This window comes from Pelodiscus sinensis, chromosome 1 (genome assembly GCF_052426305.1).
Source record: "Pelodiscus sinensis isolate ZL-2025 chromosome 1, ASM5242630v1, whole genome shotgun sequence".
NCBI classification, from domain to species: domain Eukaryota; kingdom Metazoa; phylum Chordata; order Testudines; family Trionychidae; genus Pelodiscus; species Pelodiscus sinensis.
In genome coordinates, this window is record NC_143052.1 from 30,500,047 (window position 1) to 30,521,145 (window position 21,099).

General features: G+C 46.0%; 1 protein-coding gene across 4 annotated transcripts in view; it reads left to right on the forward strand.

Moving 5' to 3' along the window:
• Positions 1-7,843: 7,843 nt before the first annotated feature.
• The window catches only part of CPNE8 (copine 8), a 220,726-nt gene continuing 207,470 nt past the window's right edge, over positions 7,844-21,099 (forward strand). The window contains exon 1 of one of the 4 annotated variants that reach the window (XM_006120408.5): positions 7,844-8,116. In XM_006120408.5, the coding sequence (XP_006120470.1) occupies positions 7,977-8,116 (140 nt within the window). In that variant the 5' untranslated portion in view covers positions 7,844-7,976. The remainder of the gene's footprint in view (positions 8,117-21,099) is intronic. The other 3 variants (XM_014572184.4, XM_025183253.3, XM_075927548.2) reach the window with 3 other exon arrangements.

Below are 21,099 nucleotides of genomic sequence, written 5' to 3' on the forward strand. Positions count from 1 at the left end.
CCACAGGGAGCCCGGGATCTGCTGGGCTGCCCCTTTGAACTGCGCAGAAGTGGCATTTCAAAGGGGCAACCCACATCACAGAGGATCCGCAGATCAGCGGTGCAGTGGCCGCCTTGGGGTTTCAAAGTGGCAGCGCCGCTGTGCGGTGCTTCCATTTTGAAATACCCCTTCCCGCCCCCTGCTTTGCTGCTTCTATCTGATAAAGCCAGCAAGGGGGGGGGGGTATCGACTAGTCAAAAGACTATCCGATAAGCAAATGTTTATTGGATAATAGACTAGTCTTTAACATCCCTAGGGTGGGGGTCATCCCCCAAGCTCAGGGAAGGCATCAGCCCCTGGACTGGGAGGTAGACCTCCCCATGGGCAGTTCAGAGTTCTGAAGGGCGGACTCAGCCCCAGAATAAGATGTGGCAGGAAGGGTCAGTCCCAGTCGTAGGAGGCAAAGAGAGGGTGGTTTGGGTGAGCTCTGCCGGGATGGGGGTGAGGGCGGAGGAGGGACAGTTTGGGCAACTCCTCTTCTCCCAGGTTGTTTTATTTTGAAAAATATGGTCACTTGGAAGAGAAGAGAGTATGTTTATTTCTCCACTGGAGCTTGAACCAGGGCTTCAGTTTTTTTCCCTCCTTTCTGGATGCTTTGTTATTCCGTGTGCTGTCTGGTGGCGGTTTGCATTACTGTAGCTTGCCAGAGATGGTCTTTGAAGCAGCTCATGCTGGTTTGCTGATCTCTGCGATTAATGCGAATTAATTTTTTTAACATGTTAATTCTGTCCTACGTTAATCATAGGCATTAACACCCACTAATTGACAGCCCTATAATCATCCTTAAACCAATCTCTATGTTCTCAAGCATCATTTTTCTTACTTTGTATATTTTTATGATATGGAAATATGTTGTTGTTTGTGTGTAAAGTGAAATTGGAATTATCAACAAATATGGAATTCTTCCAAATCTCTCTATAAATTAGTAGTTTGGGCTTTAGTCTGTTTGTACAAAACAAATGTGTTTAATTCATGATCCTTTGTACCTAAGTGACTACAGAGTTTTAGTTCTGTGTTCAATTATTCTTTACTTATCACAACAAGGTCTAATAGAGAATTATCCTCTGTTGCAGGGACGGATATAGGGCAGGGCAAGCGGGGTGGTTGCCCCAGGCCCCGCGCTTCAAGAAGCCCTGCGCATGCACCGTGGCAAAGGGGGGCCCCGCGAAATTGTGCTGCCCTGGGCCCCGCAAAATGGTCATCTGCCCCTGCTCTGTTGTGTTAGGAAATTGTCATCTTTAATATTTAGAGATTCAAAGGAAGTTTTAATACTGGCAGGATGAGACCTCCAGCATGTCACTTAGGCCATATCTATTCTCAGGCTCTCTCAGGGTATGTCTACCCTACAGCGTTATTTCGAAATATCTTATTTCAAAATAACGCATCTACACACAAAATGCATTTCGAAATAGCGTGTCCACACTGATTGGATGCTGAATTGCATTTAAGGCCAGTTGGAACTGGTTCCGGCAGGGCATCAGGTCAGAAGTTACCTTGTGGCCAGGGCGACCAGCAGGGCACCGTAGGAAGGGCTAGAGACCCCCTATTTCGAAATAAGCATCTACACGGCGCTTATTTCGAAATAGCAATTTCAAAATTGGCGCTATTCCTCGTGGAACAAGGTTTACCAATTTCGAAATAAGCCCTCCACTATTTTGAATGAATTTTGAAAAAGCAGTTGGCTTGTGTAGACACTAGGAAAGTTATTTCGAAATAATGGCTGTTATTTTGAAATAACTTTGCTGTGTAGACATACCCTCAGAGAATAACAGAGGCCCAGGCCCCCAACGTATCTAACTTTTCATGCTGAGGGTCATATTCCTTTGGTTTTAGTATATGAAAATGAATACTTGAGACATTTATTTATTAACAATTAAGTCATTATACCAATAGCATGTATATTAAAAATGTAACTTTAATTGTGAGTTTCCACTGAAAGCAAAACTCTTCATTTTAGGAATGCTTTTCTGGCTTTGTTGTGTGCAAACTTGTTTACAGTTGAAGAAAAATCTAATTTATGTGCAACATCACTGTTAATGTTAAGCATTGTGAGTCCATTCAAATGCTCTTGCCCCTTGGAGAATGAAGATAATTTTTTACTTGTTTTAAATGTTGAATGTGCATTCAGCAGAAGCCACTGATGCAGTGAGACTGACAAAAATACATAATGCAGTTGTGATATAAAGAGAGAAAGTCAGCAGGCCAAGATCGAATATTTCTTGAAGCAGTTCTTTTGGCTTGCAGTCCGATTTAAAATTGGTGGAATGTTTACATTTCAGGAAGATGATCTTGTCACACACATCTTTTGAAATTTCATTGTTGTACCTTTGTTGAAACTATTCAGCTGCTGAATATAGATCTTCATCACATAGGGTGTGTCTAGACTACATGCCTCCTTCGACGGAGGCATGTAGATTAGCCAGATCGGAAGAGGGAAATGAAGCCGCGATTAAAATAATCGCGGCTTCATTTAAATTTAAATGGCTGCCCCGATCTGCCGATCAGCTGTTTGTCGGCAGATTGGGGCAGTCTGGACGCGATGCGCCGACAAAGAAGCCTTTCTTCATCGGCACAGGTAAACCTGGTTTCACGAGGCTTACCTGTGCCGATGAAGAAAGGCTTCTTTGTCGGCGCATCGCGTCCAGACTGCCCCGATCTGCCGACAAACAGCTGATCGGCAGATCGGGGCAGCCATTTAAATTTAAATGAAGCCGCGATTATTTTAATCGCGGCTTCATTTCCCTCTTCCGATCTGGCTAATCTACATGCCTCCGTCGAAGGAGGCATGTAGTCTAGACACACCCATAGGGTGCATATACACAGCAGGGCTTAACTCAAAATAAGCTACGCAAATTGAGCTGTGTCAATTGTGTAGCTTATTTCAACATAGCTTATTTTAAATAGGGAGCATCTACACAGCACTGCTTTTGAAAAAGAGCACTCTTTCTCTGACTTCCCTTACTCCTCATACATTGAGGGTTATAAGAGTTGGAGTAAGAAGTCCTCCAGCTTGACAGTATTTTGACATTATTTCAAAATAACTGCCTGCTGTGTAGACAGAGACAAAGTTATTTTGAAATAATGTTACTGTATAGATGTACCCATAGTTCTCTGAACTGCCAAAGGAATCCAAAAAGGATACAAATTTGTCGCAGTGACTCAAATTGACATGTAAGACAAGATTTGATGGAGTCAGTAATAACAAAAAAATTTACTCTAATGCTTTTCTGCATCAGATTGAAATGTTAGGCTATGATTGGTAGAAAACTCATGAAATGTAAATACCCGGTGCTACTGATTTGGACTCAGAATGGATTGTATCACATTGATTATAAATATTTTGAATATCTTTAAAAAGTCATTTGATGGTATCCCTTTCAACATCTAATGTAGCACTGCATGCTTCAATTACAAGATTAGTTTTGTGGATCATTTTTAGCAGCTTCACCCACATGGACAACATTAAAATGTACTCAAATTTGGATGTATAATTCTAAATTGACTTAAACTCAGTGCAAGCCTGTGCTGTGAGAGTAAGAGATTCAAACTCAATTAAAGCCTTTCTCACAGAGTCCAAATGCTGTGCAACTGGTTTAATTCATCAGTTCGTGCTGACCATCTCATTGTTGACATGCCGTGAAAGGAAGAAGGCAGATGCTGCTTCACAATTTCCACTTTTGAGGACTGCTACTAAAGAGGTAGTACAATTGCTGGATTGTTCCAAAATCTGTGATTGCTTCCTTGTATGATTCAGTGCAATCAACACGAACAAGATTTAGTGTGTGGTTGCCACAACTAGAGGAAATAAAGTTTGGATTTTGCTCAAAAAGGACTGCTTGTATTCCGCTGTACTTCCCAGCCATATTAGAGCCATTGTCATATACTTGGTCAATGCAGACTTGAAAATTTAATTTTAAGCCTTCCAGAATTTCTAATGCATGAATGTTGATTTCTTTTCCAATTTTTTCATGAAATTATCAAACAAAATGAATCGTTCTTCAATTGAAACTTTTCAACTTTCTGCAGTTTTAACATATTGAACAACCAAGGTCATCTGTTCTTTGTGAGAACTGTCTGGAGTTGCATCAATAATAATTGAAAAGTACTTCGCATGTCATGTCTCTTCAAGAACTGTTGTCTGCACAAATGTCCCACATTGCTCAATAAACTTGTTTTGTATTCTGGTAGACAGATAATGGAGTTGCATGTGTTTTCATTTGTGATTCACAAACTTATCGTGAGTTATCGTGGACAGTTCTCTGAAAACTTCCACACAGTGTGCAGCGGCGGTCAAAAAGGCAAATAGGATGCTAGGAATTATTAAGAAAGGGATAGAAAATAAGTCACAGAATATCTTATTGCCCCTGTATAAAACTATGGTACGTCCACATCTTGAATACCGTTTACAGATGTGGTTTCCTCACCTCAAAAATATTTTGGCTTTGGAAAGGGTTCAGAAAAGGGCAACTAAAATGATTAAGGGTTTGGAATGGGTCCCATATGAGGAAAGGTTAAAGCGACTAGGACTTTTTAGTTTAGAAAAGAGGAGACTGAGGGGGGATATGATAGAGGTATATAAAATCATGAGTGGTGTGAGAGGGCAGATAAAGAAAAGTTATTTATTAGTTCCCTAAATAGAAGAAACTAGAGGACACCAAATGAAATTAATGGGTAGCAGGTTTAAAACTAGTAAAATAAAGTTCTTCTTCACACAGCGTGTAGTCAACCTGTGGAACTCCTTGGCAGAGGAGGCTGTGAAGGCTAGGACTAAAATAGAATTTAAAGAGAAGCTAGATAATTTCATGGAGATTAGGTCCATAAAAGGCTATTAGCCAGGGGATAAAATGATGTCCTTGGCCTCTGTTTGTCAGAGGCTGGAGAGGAATGGCAGGAGACAAATCGCTTGATCACTGTCTTCGGTCCACCCTCTCTGGGGCACCTGGTGCTGGCCACTGTCGGCAGACAGGATACTGGGCTAGATGGACCTTTAGTCTGACTCAGTACGGCCATTCTTATGATCTTATGTTCTTATTCAAGTTCAGTTGTTTGACTAAAACCTCAGCTGCACTACACAGTTGGTCAAAAATAAGGCAGTTTATTACAACCTAATTACATCACTGTGTACATGATTGCCTTGTCCAGCTGATGTCTGTGCCCTACTACACAAACATAGTTCCACCTCCATGAGAAGCACAGAGTTTATCTTGGAGTACATAGGGGGCTCCATCAGAAAGAGCTGGCCAAATCTCACTGATGTGGAGGGAGAGAGCCCTTTCAGTCAGACCATCCCCACAACTTACCCACTGGCAGTAGGAAGTAAACTTCTTTAAGCAGTTTCTAGGTCAGGCAGGGGAAGTTACATCTGTGGGGATGGATTTGTCTGTATGCTCAGGAAGTATCCCCATGTTTCATGACTTCCACCCAATAGCTGGAAATCCCTCTGCCCCCTATGTTGGTCTAACCAAGTTGATGATGCTGGGAGAACAGGGAGGAGTAAATGGGGTTGCACCTTTGTGGGGGCTGAAACAGAGCTTGATGTGTACCATCCCCTGACAGATTCTCTCTGGCTCCTGCCTCAGTGAAGTTTGATTTACTGTTGTGTTTTTGCTATGTGATCCCGCTCCATGGCTCCAGCTATTGGGGGGTTTCATTAACAACTAGACTATGATCGAGGGACTCAAAAGAGACTTGGCTGGATTTTAGGTAGAGTAAGGTCCCTCAACATTCAGGTTTAGGGTTACTATCTGGTTGGTATTTGACCATTCTGACGATTAGTGGATTTGCCAATTGCCACATCAATTTTATCTCCTGGGGTTTTTTAAACTTTGTCTAAAGATTTGCAGTATTATCACAAAACACTAGGATGTCTGTTAAAAAATGTCTTTATCCAGCTAAAGACATGTTAGTGTTCATATTTTCGCAGTTCAAAAGATAACAAATCAAAACTGTTGAAGATACAGCAGCTTTCTGCCCACCTACTTGCAAGCATACCACATGTATGTGTAAGAGTGGGGTTGAGACAAGCAAGAGTGAGGAGATGTGTGAAGTTATTAATCTTATCTATATGTGTTATCTTTCTATAAGTGGCTGTTTAAGGGGGCGGTGTTGCTTTGTGGTTGAGGCAAGCTTGCTGGGGGGAGGGGGCGTTAGGGTTGCCAAGCATCCGGTTATTTGACCGGATTTCCAGGGGATCCTGGAAGTTCTGATCAGCACTACTAACTGGGCTGTTAAAAGTGGGGCTAAGGCAGGCTGTCTGGTTGCTCTAGTTCCACGCAGCTCCTGGAAGCGGCTGGCATGCCTGACTCTAGGAACAGGGATGGCCACAGGGGCTCCGAATACTGCTCCAATGTGAAAGCTGGCTCCACAACTTCCATTGGCCAGGAACCACAACTAATGATATTTGCAGAAGTGGTGCCTGCTGGCAGCACACAAAGGCCCTGTGTGGTAAGTGCTGCCCAGCCAGAGCCCACAACTTGAACCCCATCCCACAACCCGCACCACAGCCCATACCCAGGGGAAGATGACAGTTTTGCGGGGCCCCGAGCAGCGTAATTCCGCGGTGCAGTGGCGCATGCGCAGCGGCGCCACCTCGCATGCACGGGGTTTTCTGAAGCGCGGGGCCCAGGGCGGCTGCCCCGTTCGCCCTGCCCTATATCTGCCCCTGCCCTATATCTGCCCCTGCCCATACCTCCAGCCAGAGCCCTCACCCCTTTCTGCATCCCAACCCCTTTCCTGAGCACTGAGCCACCTCCTGTACCACAAACTCTTCATCCCCAGTACCAACCCACAGCCCCCACCACCACCACCGGGAGCCTCCACACACTTGCTCACTCCCTCCTCCTTCTATTGCTTGATCTTCCCCACCATCACTCATTGTTGAAATCCTGGAGGGTAGAGAGTTGTGAGGTACCCAGGCCCGGAGGTGCCTTTTTTTGCAGTCCAAAGATGGTAAACCTGCTAGGGCCCCATGTGCCCTCTACTTAGGGTTGCCAGGTGTCTGGTTTTGAACCAGACAGTCCAGTATTTGAGCTTTCTGTTTGTCAAACGAATTGAGAAAATGTAAATGAGAAAACAGACATGTCTGGTATTTTCTAAATAAGAGGTAATGTAGATTGTGATGTAATGTCAAGTGTGTCCAGTATTTTTATTGAAACCACCTGGCAACCCAACCTATGCTCCCTTCAGGGGTCTGGCTGCAGCACCCCATCTCGGTGCCCTATGGTCTCTTCAGGGATGGGGTCTAGTACTCCAGCTCCCTGTGCCCCATAGTCTCTTTATGGGTTTGGCTGCAGCACTCCGGTCACTATGCTCCCTTCGGGGGACTGGCTGCAGCACTCGTCTCCCTGTGCCCTGTGCTCCCTGCAGGGGACTGGCTCCCTCCAGCACGCCCTTTGGGTGGCCGCCAGCGCGTAGCGCCTGCCCCACGGCAGCACAGGACGCCAGGTAACCGCCACATGTTTGGCCGCAGGCGTCTGCACTTAACGGACTCCCCCACCAGGGGCCGCCGTACAGGTGACCCAGCGCCGCTCGGGCCGGGTTAGGTGCTGTCTCCTCCCCCTCCCCAACTCGTGCCTCAGCGGCTCTCCCCACCCGCGGCGGCTCATGTGCCAACCCCCCGCCCCCGGCTAGCGCCGCGAGGGGCAGGAATGCTCGCACTCGCCCTGCTGCGGGGCAGGGAAGGTTCCGCCCGCAAGGCCCGGGGACGGGGGAGACCGTGGGTCACTCGCGGGGGTCGTGTCACGCGCGGGGTCTGCCCGTTGCGACGTCACCGGTCGCGCTCCCTTCTCACTCACTCGGCGTTTCCCGCCCGCGAGCAGCTGGCAGCCGCTCAAGCCAGCTCCACCCAGCCAGTCGGCGGCGGCCGCTAGTAGCGGCGGTGGTGAGCGCTGCGCCCGGGAGCGCCTGCTAGCGACGCCTCCTACGCCCCGCCCTGCCCCATGTTCGGACCTGATAAGCAGTCGGGGCCGCCGACGCTGGACCGCGGTGGCAGGTTCGGGAATATGGCGTCCGTGGGGGAATTCAACTCGCTCAGCGCCAACATCCCGGCCACCAAGGTGGAGGTGTCTGTGTCCTGCAGGTGAGTGAGCGGGCCAGGCGGCGCGAGGCACCCTTGTGTGGGGAGGGGGGGGGGGTGTCTGGCGTGAAAGCCCCTTCGAGTGCTCCGGGGAGCATTGGTAGTGGTGGGGAGAGGGGTCGGACGTGCCTGATCCACGCCTCCTTGTGGCTTCTGGGGCTGGGGGGTGCGCTCCATTTTTCCCCTGTGGTGAGCTGCGTGGAGGGTCCCCTCCCCCCGTGGAGTGCGAGGGCGGGACGGGACTCGGGGAGCAGGTGAGTGAAATCCCGGACCAGCGCTGGGAACCGTACACGGGGGAGTTGGTTTCGCTTCCCGTTCGCAAGCTCCGTCGCTGCTTTCCGAGAGACTTGTGTTGCTTCGGCTGGGAATCTTCCACTGGGAGAAGTTTGTAAATCCTCATGCAGAGGGGGTGGGTATTCAGACTCCCAAATCTGATAACAGGCTCGTTCCCTTCCTGGCTATCCCCGATTGGCTCGGCTGTTGTAGACAGCGCGGAGGGCGAGATGGCGAATTCCCATAGATGTGGGATTCCCAGTACCAAAAGGGTATGCCAGCAATACTGCCCCCCAACTATTTCCTGGTGAGAGAGCTGCGTCCTGCATGTGATGCAAGTGTCTTTCTTCAGAGCTACTCCAAATCTCGCACTTAGACACGCTAGTTGGATTTCTCTGGTCGAGAAGCACTTCCTCAATCACACTGGCACTTCATCTCAGACCTGTCCCCAGGTCCCATGGGGTGCGGAGAGGAGGGAGAATCCCTGTCAAGGCACTGTTTAAAAGAACCTCGTAACATCTATTTTTAAATCTTAACTCTCAACACGCATGCTTCATCTATCCGTGAATAAAGGTTAAAAAGTAATGATTTAAAAAAAAGCTAACGATATTTTACTTGCTCATCATCAAAAACTGACTGGGGCTGGATGAATGTGGGCAAGTAGAATGCTCTACGTTTGGCAGAGTTTTTCCCTCTAGGATGCAGAATTTTTGCTTTGTGTGCTGTGAAACCCTCTGCCCCGTATTTAGAAACTCTCTAAAACTGCCAGGTAGTAGAACAGCCGCCGCCGTAGCTGATGTATTTGTAGCTTTAATTGTTAGTGTTGCTTCCTGATAGGAAGGGAAAGGAAACAGTTTGCTGAGCCATTGTCAGTGACATACTGTACTAAAATGTCCCGGGCTGCTTCCTTTCCTTTCTTGGCTCCAGAGGCAGCAGTTTGCAAAACTGAACGGCTTGCTCCCGCAACTCCCTCCCCCGCCCTTCCCCAAAGTAAACCTCTGCAGCTGTTTGCTAAAGGGAGTGCTTGGAAACTAGGATTAATGAATGAGAAGCACAATATCCCTCGACTTCATCATGGCTAGGCTGACGAAAAGCGAACCTACTCCCAGCAGTACCTGATTGTTTACTGTCAACTTCCTCCAATAATATTTTTGTCACCTATTGCCTCTTACCTTGTAATTTTAGTTTAAGACATTTTGGACGGTGATGTCCTTCTTGTTAATGGTTTTGTACAGCATGTAACACAATGGGGTCCCAATCATTAATTAGGCTCCCTATTTATGTGTACGCAATTAATATTAAAAAGGCTGACATTTCTGACTTACTAGGTAGAAGAGAGATGAGCTTATTTAATGGGGATTGGTTTTAAGACAGTGTGCAAATGTTCTTTTTGGGATGAAGTTTTTTTGCATATTGAAATTTTCAGTTTGACATACCTTGGAATACTGAATTTCTAGAAGTCTCCACAAAATAGCTAAATAGCACCCAAAGGGGGCCTAAGCCCCAGATAGGGCATGTTATTAAACCGGATTTAGGGTTCAAGAGCTTAGTTTTAGGATTTTTTTATATAACTGCTAATATTTGTCATTTTGTGGTATCTTATACTTTGACTCAATGGTGTTGTGTAATGAGAGAACACCTTTAATTCAGATTGCTTTAATACCATAATTTGATAATATACTAAATAAACAGTACTTTTATGCAACTTGAGTGTTGAAGAAAATGCTAGTGATGTAAAACTATATATACAAATCCAGCTAATAGAGATTTTTTTTTTTAACTAGATTTTTTTTTTAAAGTAGCCAATCAAGGAGTTAGTTAATACTATAACTCACTTAATACGATTGGCTAAAATACTGGGCATTCATGTCTTTCTACATGATTTCTACATGATTTAGACGGACGAAAACATTCCATGAGTTCATGCAACAGAAAGAAAAACAAGCCAGTTCAAACAAAACTAGCTTCTCATTTGACTACTAGCTCCTCCCAGCTCGTTCCTCATTCCTATGTTATGTCTTGCTTGTCAAATGTCCATGTTTAAAGATACGGGAATTCTCTTAGGGAATTCCCTTTTCATAATTCAAGTAGTAAACTGCACTTTTTTTTGATTGGCAGCAGAAACATACATTAAATTCAAAATGGAAAATGAATGACATTAGGAAGACACTAATGAATAACACATGATTATGACCTATCAGTACACATATTTATTGGCTAAGACCTCAAAACAAATAGCATTCCAGTAAAAATATGTAGTAAGGGCAGAAGACTAAATTATGTCAGATCTAGCAATAAATACTTAAATTGTTCAGTAATGAGCAATTGCATTTGCTTTTCAATAATTTCTGCCTTAATTTATACTGTAGTACAGTGTCTTCAAAGATGTAATTGTTTCATAATTTCTTATGAGCCATAGAACCAGTTTTGGCCCAACATTATAATACTGATTATCAACTAATAAAGGATTAGTTTGTGCTTGTCTCTTCTTAAAATTCCAGCTACATTTTACACACATCCATCCAAAAAGGAAGTGAATGTAGGAAGCATAGAACATGAATCCATTTATTATTTGCTTACTGGTGTAACTGGGTTGCTAGTAGTGGCAATGTGATCTTATAGTTATATTAAACAACCTGTGGTCTTATGCTTGACTTGGCTGCTAATTCACTTTGTGACCGGTGAAAGTCACTTCACCTCTTGGTGCTTTAGTTTCTCCATCAGTAAATTGAGTTTATAATTTTATTATACTCCTCCTGAAATTCAAGTATTACTGATCATAAGAGATTAAAAAAATGTCAGACTATCCAAGAAATCACAAATCATACGATTGTCTCCCAAAGAGCTTTTTAAAAAGTTTGTGTGTGTTCTGATCTGTCTTTTCACTTAAAAAAAAAAAAACACCTCTCTGCTTATCACTAGGGACATGATAGTGCTGCTGTGTCCAACCAGTTCTGACACAATAGCCGCTATAGGCTACATCTAGACTGCAGGCTTCTTCCAGAAAAGCTTCTTCTGGAAGAGATCTTCCGAAAGAGAGTGTCTATCTTGCAAAAAAAGCAGATTGAAAAAGCAATGCGCTTTTGCTGTGTAGAGTCCATTCAGTGTGGACTCTCTCGCATTTAAGCTGTGATTACTGTGGACTGAGTGGCCACCAGGGCACCTATGCTTTTTCCTCTTCTTTCAAAAGAACTCTCTCTTCCCTGTCCATACATGCCTCTTTCTAAAAGATCTCTTTCGGAAAAAGGCTTCTTCCTTGTAGAAAGAGGTTTGCCAATGCTGGAAAAACCCCTCTATTCTTTTGATTTTGATTTTTTTTTTTTTTAAGCACGCAATTGCAGCGTGGACATAAGCGAAGTGTGTTTTTTTTTTTTTTTTTTTTTTTTTAAGAAAAACAGTTGTTTTTCCGGAAAAACTCTTCAATGTAGATATACCCATAGTGAACTAGTCACACTCAACCGGCCAAATAACTACATGTGGCTAGCATGTTGGACACCATGATCATAGTGTAAACGGTTAACCTTTGTGGTTACACCCTTGCCTGCTGCCTGTGTATCAGAGTAGGTGCAGTGCAGGTGGGAACTGGGGTGTGTGTGTGTGTGTGTGTGTGTGTGTGTGTGTGTGCGCGCGCGCGCCGGCTCCTGTAGAGCCACCTATCCCTCCTTCCCTGCACCCTTATGAAGTTGCCTTTTCCCCACCTCATGTAACTGTTGAAATTTTCAACAGTTATGCGTTTGTTAATAAACACATTTTAACATCACTACCTATCACAAAAATGTGACCTACGGAGTTACCCAGTCTTCCAGCCTCCCAAAATTTTTTGGCAAGGTGATTTGATTTTTTTTTTTTTTTTTGTGTGTGGCACCTGCTGCTGGAACTCTCACCACACATCTGTCTGTTCTTTGCCCAACAATTAATCCAGTCCTTCCTTTCCCCCAGTTCTTGATCAATTTTGGTGATTTGTAGTCCCAGCACCTATAAATTCTGTTCTAATCTGTCTATCAATTCAGTGCTCCATCCCACTAATTCTGCACTTTTATTTTATCTTACTGCACTTTTATTGCTCTTGGGTTTTTTTTCACCTCCATCTCCTAGGCCTGTGAGTGAACCCAAAACTAAGGTCCCCATTTCCCTTTCCAGGCTGGGGCAGAAAGGCTAATTCGCTGTAGAGACCTTGTCCTGTTCCCAAGATGCATCTCGCAAGGAGTAGCGGGGAGGACATAGGAGCCATCCCCTTTGTTCCAGGAGGGGATGAGGGACTGAAGCTGACTTGAGTTTGAGCTTTTTTCCCCCCGCCCCCTCTTTGGCAAACTGAAGCTTTTTTTCACTAAAGAAGAGAGGGAGTTTGTGGGCAAGAACACTTTCTGCAGCAGCTTTGGTTGGCTGTCTGCCATGTTTGTCCACTTCATGGGACAGAGCAACCAATCAGATGATTTTTTTTTTTCCCCTGAGGCAGCACTCAGATATGTTGGAGGGCTAGAGTGCCTTGCCATATCATAAAACTGGTTCCAGCCCTAGCCAAATCCAAAGACTTATTGTGGAAAATAATAGCATATCTCTTTGCATTGGTTTTTTAAATTGATTTTGAGACAAATGCAATTATTCCTGTTTTAAAAAAATTATATTTTGAATATAACATGTGAGCATAGCCATAGTTTTACAATTGCTGGAGAAAGAAGTCAAAATGTTTTTTCATTATTATTTACTACAAGACGTAACCAGTGTTGCCTGAGTTCTTCAGGGCAGGAGGCTGGCAGTGTGTGTTGATGCAGTGTATGTGTGAGTGAGGGGCAGGGGGTTCAGGGTAGGGGTGCTGTCTATCCCACCCTTTGGTAGCTTCCCAGGGTGAGTGGGGGCCACGTACCATGTCCAATGGCCTGTCTCCCGGGGTGGGAGTCATGTAAGTTCGAGTGGAGCAGGAGGGCCAGACTCTTGTCACATCTCCAGGATGAGTACCCTAACCACCAGAAAACAATATCAGTCTCTCTCTCCCCCACTCTCTGGTCCAATAAGTAATTCCCCCTCCCCCACTCTGGTGCTGCAGCCCAGGACTGGGATGGGGTTTAGGGAAGGGGAGTCCCTTGGTGGTGCAGCTGTCTCCTGTGGTCACTCTGCAATATAGCTGTTCCTCCTGTCAGCCCCCTCCCTTTCTGTGTTATGGAAAACAATCTGATTCTAGGCACATGTTGTTTTCCTGGCACAGCCAAATCCTGATCTTGCTTTAAGTTAGGATAAGAGGAAGCTGCATATTTGGTGGTCATAGTTCCTTGCACGAGAGAGACAGGACAATCCCCGTGGCTTAGTTTCCTGCATCTTTCCCTGTTGACTTGACTTATCATTATATTCACTTAGAATCAGAGGTGAAAGTAAGTCTGTATGCCCCAGGGTGGCACTCTGGCAAGAAGCTGACTGGGATACACAGCTGCAGTGGGAGAGGCAGTGCCTTTGCTCAGCCAGACATGTTCGAAGGGCTAGTTGGGGTTACCCTTCTCCCCGACTGGAACTGTCCCAGCCCAGAGACCACTCACTCTGCCATGCTCCTCATTCCCCTCCTCCCCCGCCAAATGCGGCAGGAGAAAATTGTCTCTGCCGGGCTTCAGTCTGAGGGAAACAGGAAATACCAGACATATCACATGTCCCGGTATTTCCTGTGGGTTTTTTTTTTTTTCAAACCAGAAGGAGCCTGCAAATATCGGACTGTCCGGGTGAATACTGGACTCCTGGCAACCCTACCTAATTGCCACAGTAGTGCTTGTGATGTGGTGTCTGCCCCACACTGGCCCTTTAAGGCTAAAACCCAGCCCTGGGAGAGGGCTGAGGCTGATATTGCCAATTAGGGGCCCCACTGTAGGTTGTATAAATAAGGACTCCAGGTGGGAGGAAGAGAGACTCTTGCTCAAACTGGGGAGCAGGAAGGGCTTTGCTGCTAAGGAAGCTTGAAAGTGTCCCAAGACGGAGCTGTGCTAGGGGAATGCAGGCAGGGCTGGGGAGCTCTGGCCTGACCTTACTTCCAGGCTGAAGGGCCTGAAACAAGGCCCGAGGTTACTAGCTCTTCAGGGGGACAGCCAGGATTGGAAAAGGCAGCGGGTCCACACACCTCTTGCCAATGATGAGTGGCCACTTCAGACTGGAGTTTGCTCTTGTGGCAGAGGCTAGATGATGACAGGCAGTGGGTGTAGGGGAATTGGGGGTCCCCTGAGAAGGGAGGACTCCAGAATGTAAGGACCAATAAGCCAGAAAGGGGCTGAGACACTGGAGTGGATACTGCCAGAGGGCAGTCTCCTGAAGGGGTCACTATGGTCCGCGAGCGACATTGGTCTGGAATGGTGTGAGTGAAGACACGGAGACACCAGCCAGAGGGTGGTGGCCTGTGGGCTAACAAGCTAATTCCCAGTGCTACCAGCAGGTGGTGCTGTGGTGGTGAGTCTGCCCCATGACCGTGTCTAAATCCAAAATTCACATATCAATGAGATCCTCAAAATACCGATTCTGTTGCTGCCTGTTTGGTGCCTATAGTTCATAGGTCCCCAGAGTGTGGGGTGTGCCCTCCTTTGGTGGGAGACGGGTTGGTGGAAATTTTGGTGGGGCTTGAGCAAACAGTCAGGGAGCAAACACCACCCAATATCTCTCTGCCTCAGCTCTGCTCTGGTCTCCCTCCCAGGCCTGCCCTGCCCTGTCATCAGCCTTGGCATGGCTCTGCTGTTGGCCCTGCACTAGACCCCAGCCTCGGCTGTTAGAGCTGGCTCCTTTTCCTGTCCAAAGTGGAGGCAAAGGCTAGGAGTGGAGCTATGCTTGGCCATGGGCCTGTCTACTGGCTTGCACCACATCATAGCTGTGGCTTTCCTGCTATCACTGGTCACAGCCCAGACCCACTCTGAGCTGCAGATAGGGTTGCCAGATGGTTTCAACAAAAATGCCGGACCCGCTTGATATTACATCACAATCTACATTACATCTTATTTAGAAAATACTGGACATTTGTATTTTCTCAATTTGTTTCCCGAACAAAAAGCTCAAATACTGAACTGTCTGGTTCAAAACTGGACACCTGGCAACCCTAGCTGCAGGCCTGGCTTGCATTTGGAGCTGCTTCAGTGCTCCCAGTCTGGGCTCTGGGAGCAGGATGGGATGTGTGAAATACTGAGCAGTATAGCATGATGTCCTAGACAGTCAAACTCTTGTGAATGGGAAAAAAATGATGCTGATAATCTGGCATTACAAATAGTGGCAGCAGCTGCTAGTTTTGAACTAGGAACTGAATACAAAATGATGTGGCTTATTGATGGTAAATGACAGACACCAGCAAACACTCTTATCAGGGACAAACAAGGCCACTTATTCACAACTGAAAAAGAACAAAAAATGTGCTGGATAGAGCATTTCAATGAATTTCTGACCAGGGAGCCGTCTGAAGAGGAAGCAAACCTCCAGGAGGCAGAAGATCTTGATATCAACAGAGACATTCTAACTAGGAAAGCTTGTCCTGGCAAGGATAACTTGAATGCAGAATTGTTGGTATATCCTGAGTTAGCAGCATCTCTCCTGATCCATCTTTTCCCCTTTCCCAGACTGATGTCAATAGGATTATATCTGTGGCTCAGTGGGGGTCATTGTGAAGATACTAAAGAAAGGAAGTCCTCAATGACTCTGTAGTAATTGGCATGGTATCACACTTTATCTGTGCCAAGCAAGGTATGATAAGTGCATAGTCCAGTATAGTAAAGCTCCAGTTGTCTGGCATCCAGTGGTCCGGCACTCCTGATAGTCCGACACCAACTGGAACCCGGAAGTGCTCCAGTCAGCCGGACAATTGGAGCTGCTCCGCGCCGCTTCCCCAAGTCCGCTGCTGCTACTGAAACTGACCAGCGGCGGACTTGGGGAAGCTGCAGAGCAGCTGGGGTGCTGCCGTGCGCCGAGCAGGGAGGTGAGGGGCGGCGCTGTGGGACCAACCCGGCAGCACCCCAGCTGCTCTGCCCCACGGCGTCCCCAAGTCCACCGCTGCTGAAACTGATGAGCGGCGGACTTGGGGAAGCCGTGGGCAGAGCAGCTGGGCTGCTGCCTGGTTGGTCCCACAGCGCTGCCTCTCACCTGAGCAGCACTGTGGGACCAACCCAGCAGCACCCCAGCTGCTGTGCCCCGCCGCTTCCCCAAGCTGCCGTTGCCGCTTGTAGCCCAGCTGGCCTGTCTCCAGCAGCTGCGCGGGGCTTCCCCTGCCTCCCTGCAAAATGGGGGAGGGTTCACCCCATGCCGTGCCATTCCCTGCTGACTCTCCTTCCCCCACCCCCTCCCCTCCCCCCCCGACCCATCGCAGCCCCCCTGCTGGAGTACCTCCTTACAGTCCGGTATATCTGATAATCCAGCAGCCCCTGGGTCCCAAAGGTGCCGGATTATTGGAAGTCTACTGTATATACCTGAGGCAGTTGAGTGCTGTTTTTAAAAAAAAAAAAAAAAAAAAAAAAAGAAGCCAGCTTTTGGAAAGGGTGTGACTGCATAGACCAGATCTTCACTCTATGAAACATTATAGAACAGTGTATTGCAATGGTAACTCTACATAAACCTAATAGACTCTTTGAGAGCGCTTCTGACAGCATTCATGGGACCAGTGTATGGTGTATTCTGTGGACATGTATGGCATAATCTACCCCATCAAAAGCTTCTGTAGCAACTTTTCATGCAGCATAGATCAGTGAGCTCAGTTTTGAAGTCAAAGCAGGAATAGGTTGGGGTATGTCATAACTGCAATCCTTTTCAACATTGCCATTGACTGGGAATGTGGCATATAACAGAAGATATGCCAAGAGGCATAAATAGACACCCTCGTTATCCTTTGAAGATCTGGATTTAGGAGAGTGAGATCATGTAAAATCACATACCCAATCCCATATACAAAAAAACTCAACTCCACTCAACACATTGTCAGCAAATTGGACTAAAAATCAACAGCAATAAGCCAGATATCATGGCCATATTGACTTACCATCACCAGAACACTTTGACAACATGATCCTCTATGTAAAAACATTCACATACTTGGTCAGCGCTGCTAGCTAGGATGATCAAACAAACCACTACATCAGAACATAATCAATAAAGCCAGGAACTACTTTAAGAGTTTAAATACAGTCTGGAAATCCTCAAATTACACCAAAACCAAACTCAAGGTTTATCAGAGCTGTGGACTTTCGACATTATAATCACTTTATTTTGTTAGCAGAAGAGCATTAAGATGGACACTTGAAGATACATGAAAATGGGGCTGCCTGAAAACATGGCACGGAGCTGAAAAATATGAGGCACCATTAAGACTTGCTAGAAACAGACAGGTGTGGTGGAACTTTGTCACTGTCCTAAATTCCAGAGACATAAAGGGAAGATGATGATGATAAATGTAACTAAGGCCAATTAACAGAGGCTTATGGAAAATAAATCCTGTCCAACTAAACTAAAACTGTAATATCAAAGATACAAAGTTTGGTCGACAAAGATTAATAGTGCTTAGATTTCCATAGGCCATGTGACTTGATCCGCATGACATTTTGATTTAAGAAATTAAAAGGCTATAACATTAACATGGCACACATTAGAAGGATTAAAAACTGCATAACTGAGGCTTCAAAATGTAGTAAAAAAAGGGAGTCATAATTTGAGTGAATGTATGTCTAATGGGGTTGGTCCTTCATGGGTTAGTTCTTGGCCTAATTCCTTTTAAAAACTGGGGTGGAGGAACACCTTGATGAATGACTTGGAAGAAACCAATCACTAAATTTGCAGATGACCCAAAGAGTGTGGTATGGGGTACAGGAGAATGGTATATTTCGTCTCTGGAAATTTTAAAGTCAAGATAGGATTTCCCCCCCCCCCCCCCCAAAAAAAAAAAAAAGAGATGTTCTAGTTTGAACAGGAATTGTTTTGGGGAAATTATGTCCTGTGTTCTATGCTGATGGTCAGACTATTTGATCACAAGAGTCCTTTCTGACATTAAAGTTTATGAATACTTATTACTGATTCTAAAAACAACTGTTGACTCGCAAAGACTTGCTTCTTTTTGAACAGTTTGATAAAGAGTTTATTCATGTTACTACTGTTGCACAGGGAGCTGTTAGACTATGTAACGGAATAGATCATTCTGTGGAAATATGATTTCAATTTAACTCCCTAGTGTAGAGCAGGGCTAATGGATTTAATATTTAGAAATAACCCTCCTTATTTTTAAATAATAAGCAGAGCATCCACACCTCCTAATGGGCTGGTTACTTTGAAATCTGTCCACAATAACACTATTTTCAAATAACAATTCAGAGGAAAGCAGGTGTTTAATCTGGTGCTGCTAATAATTGGCATTTGAAGGCCTCTCACAGCTGCACTTCTGACAGCTATGGCTACACCTGTCTTCTCCACTTCTCCCTTTTTCCTGTAGAGCTTAAAGTTGCAGGAGAAAGGATTGTACCAGCTTTGCCAGCCTGTGCCACACAGCAGCATCCCAGGTAGCCATGACAAACCCCCGGTGCTCCCTCAGAGCCTCCCACTGTCTAGGGATGCAAGAGAGCTCCAGGATCTCTGCACCAGGAAAAGGAATGCAGATCGCTGCCAGCCTAGCTGACACAAGCCACAACCAGACCCTCGACCGGGTCCACACTTGCTCCTTTACTCTGGAGCCAGTTCCCCCCTCCCCCTCCTCCCGATGTCTCCCAGGCTTTGGGTGATCTTGGGGGAAGGCACTTTCCCTATATACATGTGGAAGATAGGGGCCCCTTGTGAAGAGGCACTGGGGGAGAGCTTCACCGCTGGCCTTGGATGAAACTCTCCATCAAGGCCTCTCTGACCACAGTCCATAATGTGTTCTCCTGATGGCACTGGTCTCCTGCTGCTTGTGTGCCTGCCCAGCCATTCAGTCTCTGCCCCCCACCCTGTCAGAAAAGTCTTCTCCCTGCTTTTGAAAAGATTGTGGCACACATAGTAGGCCACCACCATTAAGGGGATGTTACACTCATTGGGTAAGGCGATTCCAGATCCACCCTCTAATAGGCTGAATGCACACTCCAATACCAGTCTGAGCAGGTGCCACATGGTGGTGAAGTGCTTCTTGCTGGGTCCACCTGCCCATGTAGGGCTTCATCAGCCAGGGGAGCAAGGGGTAAGCTGTGTCGCTCAAGATTATGATCATGTCCATTTCACCGACCCTGATGGTATGGAGGGTGCTGGAGTGCATCTTTCAGAACAGGCAGAAGTTCTGGAAGATGCGGGAATCATGCACCTTCCCCAACCAGCCAACATTGATATCGATGAAGTGTCCCTTGTGATCCACAAGGCCCTGCAGCACCATGGTGAAGTGCCCCTTTCTGTTTATTTGGTCTGAGGCATGGTGGTTGCGGGGCCAGGATGAGGATGTGTGCGCCACCTATGGTTACCTGCCCTGTAGTTGGGGAAGTTCATGGCAGCAAAGCCATCTATGATGTCCACATTGCCCAAAGTGACGACCCTCCATAGCAGCACATGGTTGATTGCCTTTGCTACTTGTATGAGCATGGCCCTGACTGGATTTTCCTCACACTGAACTGGTTCCTGACAGAGGTAGCTGTCTGGCATGATGAACTGCCGCATCATGAGCTTCCACATGGCGATGCACTTCTGCGCAGGGATGGTGGGTCTCAGTTGAGTGTCCTGTCACTTGAGAGTAGAGGCAAACCACTCGCAGAACTCAAGGAAGGTGGTCTTCCGCATGCAGAAGTTCTGGAGCCACTGCTGGTTGCCCCATAGATGCAGGACAATGCGGTCCTACCAGTTCAAACTGGTCTCCCGCCACGAAAAGTGGTGTTCTGTGGATTGAGGGGCATGTGCAGGAGTGTCAGGATCTGGGTGATAAGGGCCTGCAGTCTGGAGCAGCATGTGGGCAGTTTGGAAGTACTGCACCATGAGGCACAGCATGAGGCCTGTGAGCCTGGCTCTACTTTGCAGCAGCTCTGGTTCCATATTGTGAGTGCTGTGGTGCCCGCCAGGGCAACCAAAGCACACTGCATTCATTTTGTATCCCACTATGGGGAGGCAGTGTAGGAATGGCATGTGAAACATGGCTGTAGTGAGGAGCTCCTGAAAGTATGTGTTGCAGCTTGCCTCATCAAGCAGCCACAAGAAGTGTCCACACTTGTGGTGCTCTCCCCAAAGTGCTTCCGGGAGCTCCAAGTCAGGGGCAGGCTCCAATCAGTGTGGATGCGCTATTTCAAAATAATTCTGAGTAATTTCGATGCTCCCCTGTAGTGGGGACATGCTATTTCAGTTTTGTTATTTCTGGAGTTATTCTAATTTTACATATTTTGGAATTAATTTCCAAAATTAATTGTGCATACATGCCCTTAGTGCATACATGCCCTTAGTCTCACCTAGAATACTCTGTTCAGTTCTGATCACTCAATTTCTTAAAGATATGCATTAGAAGTAAGAGGTTCAGAGATTACTTGAAAAAAATAGGATGAAAAGAAGAGACCTGGTGAAAGTGAATGGCATAGAAACAGATTATTTTAAGTCTGATCTGTATTAATGTTAAAGATCTAATTTCTTTAAGACATACTTATTTAGTTGGTGACAACAAACCTAAAATGCCATAATCAAACAGCTGTTGCATACAGTTGCTACAGTGGTGAGCTAAGGTTATTTGGGTGGCCTGACTAACTATTTTCACACCCCCAACATGTTTGGATTTCTTTTATATGTAATAT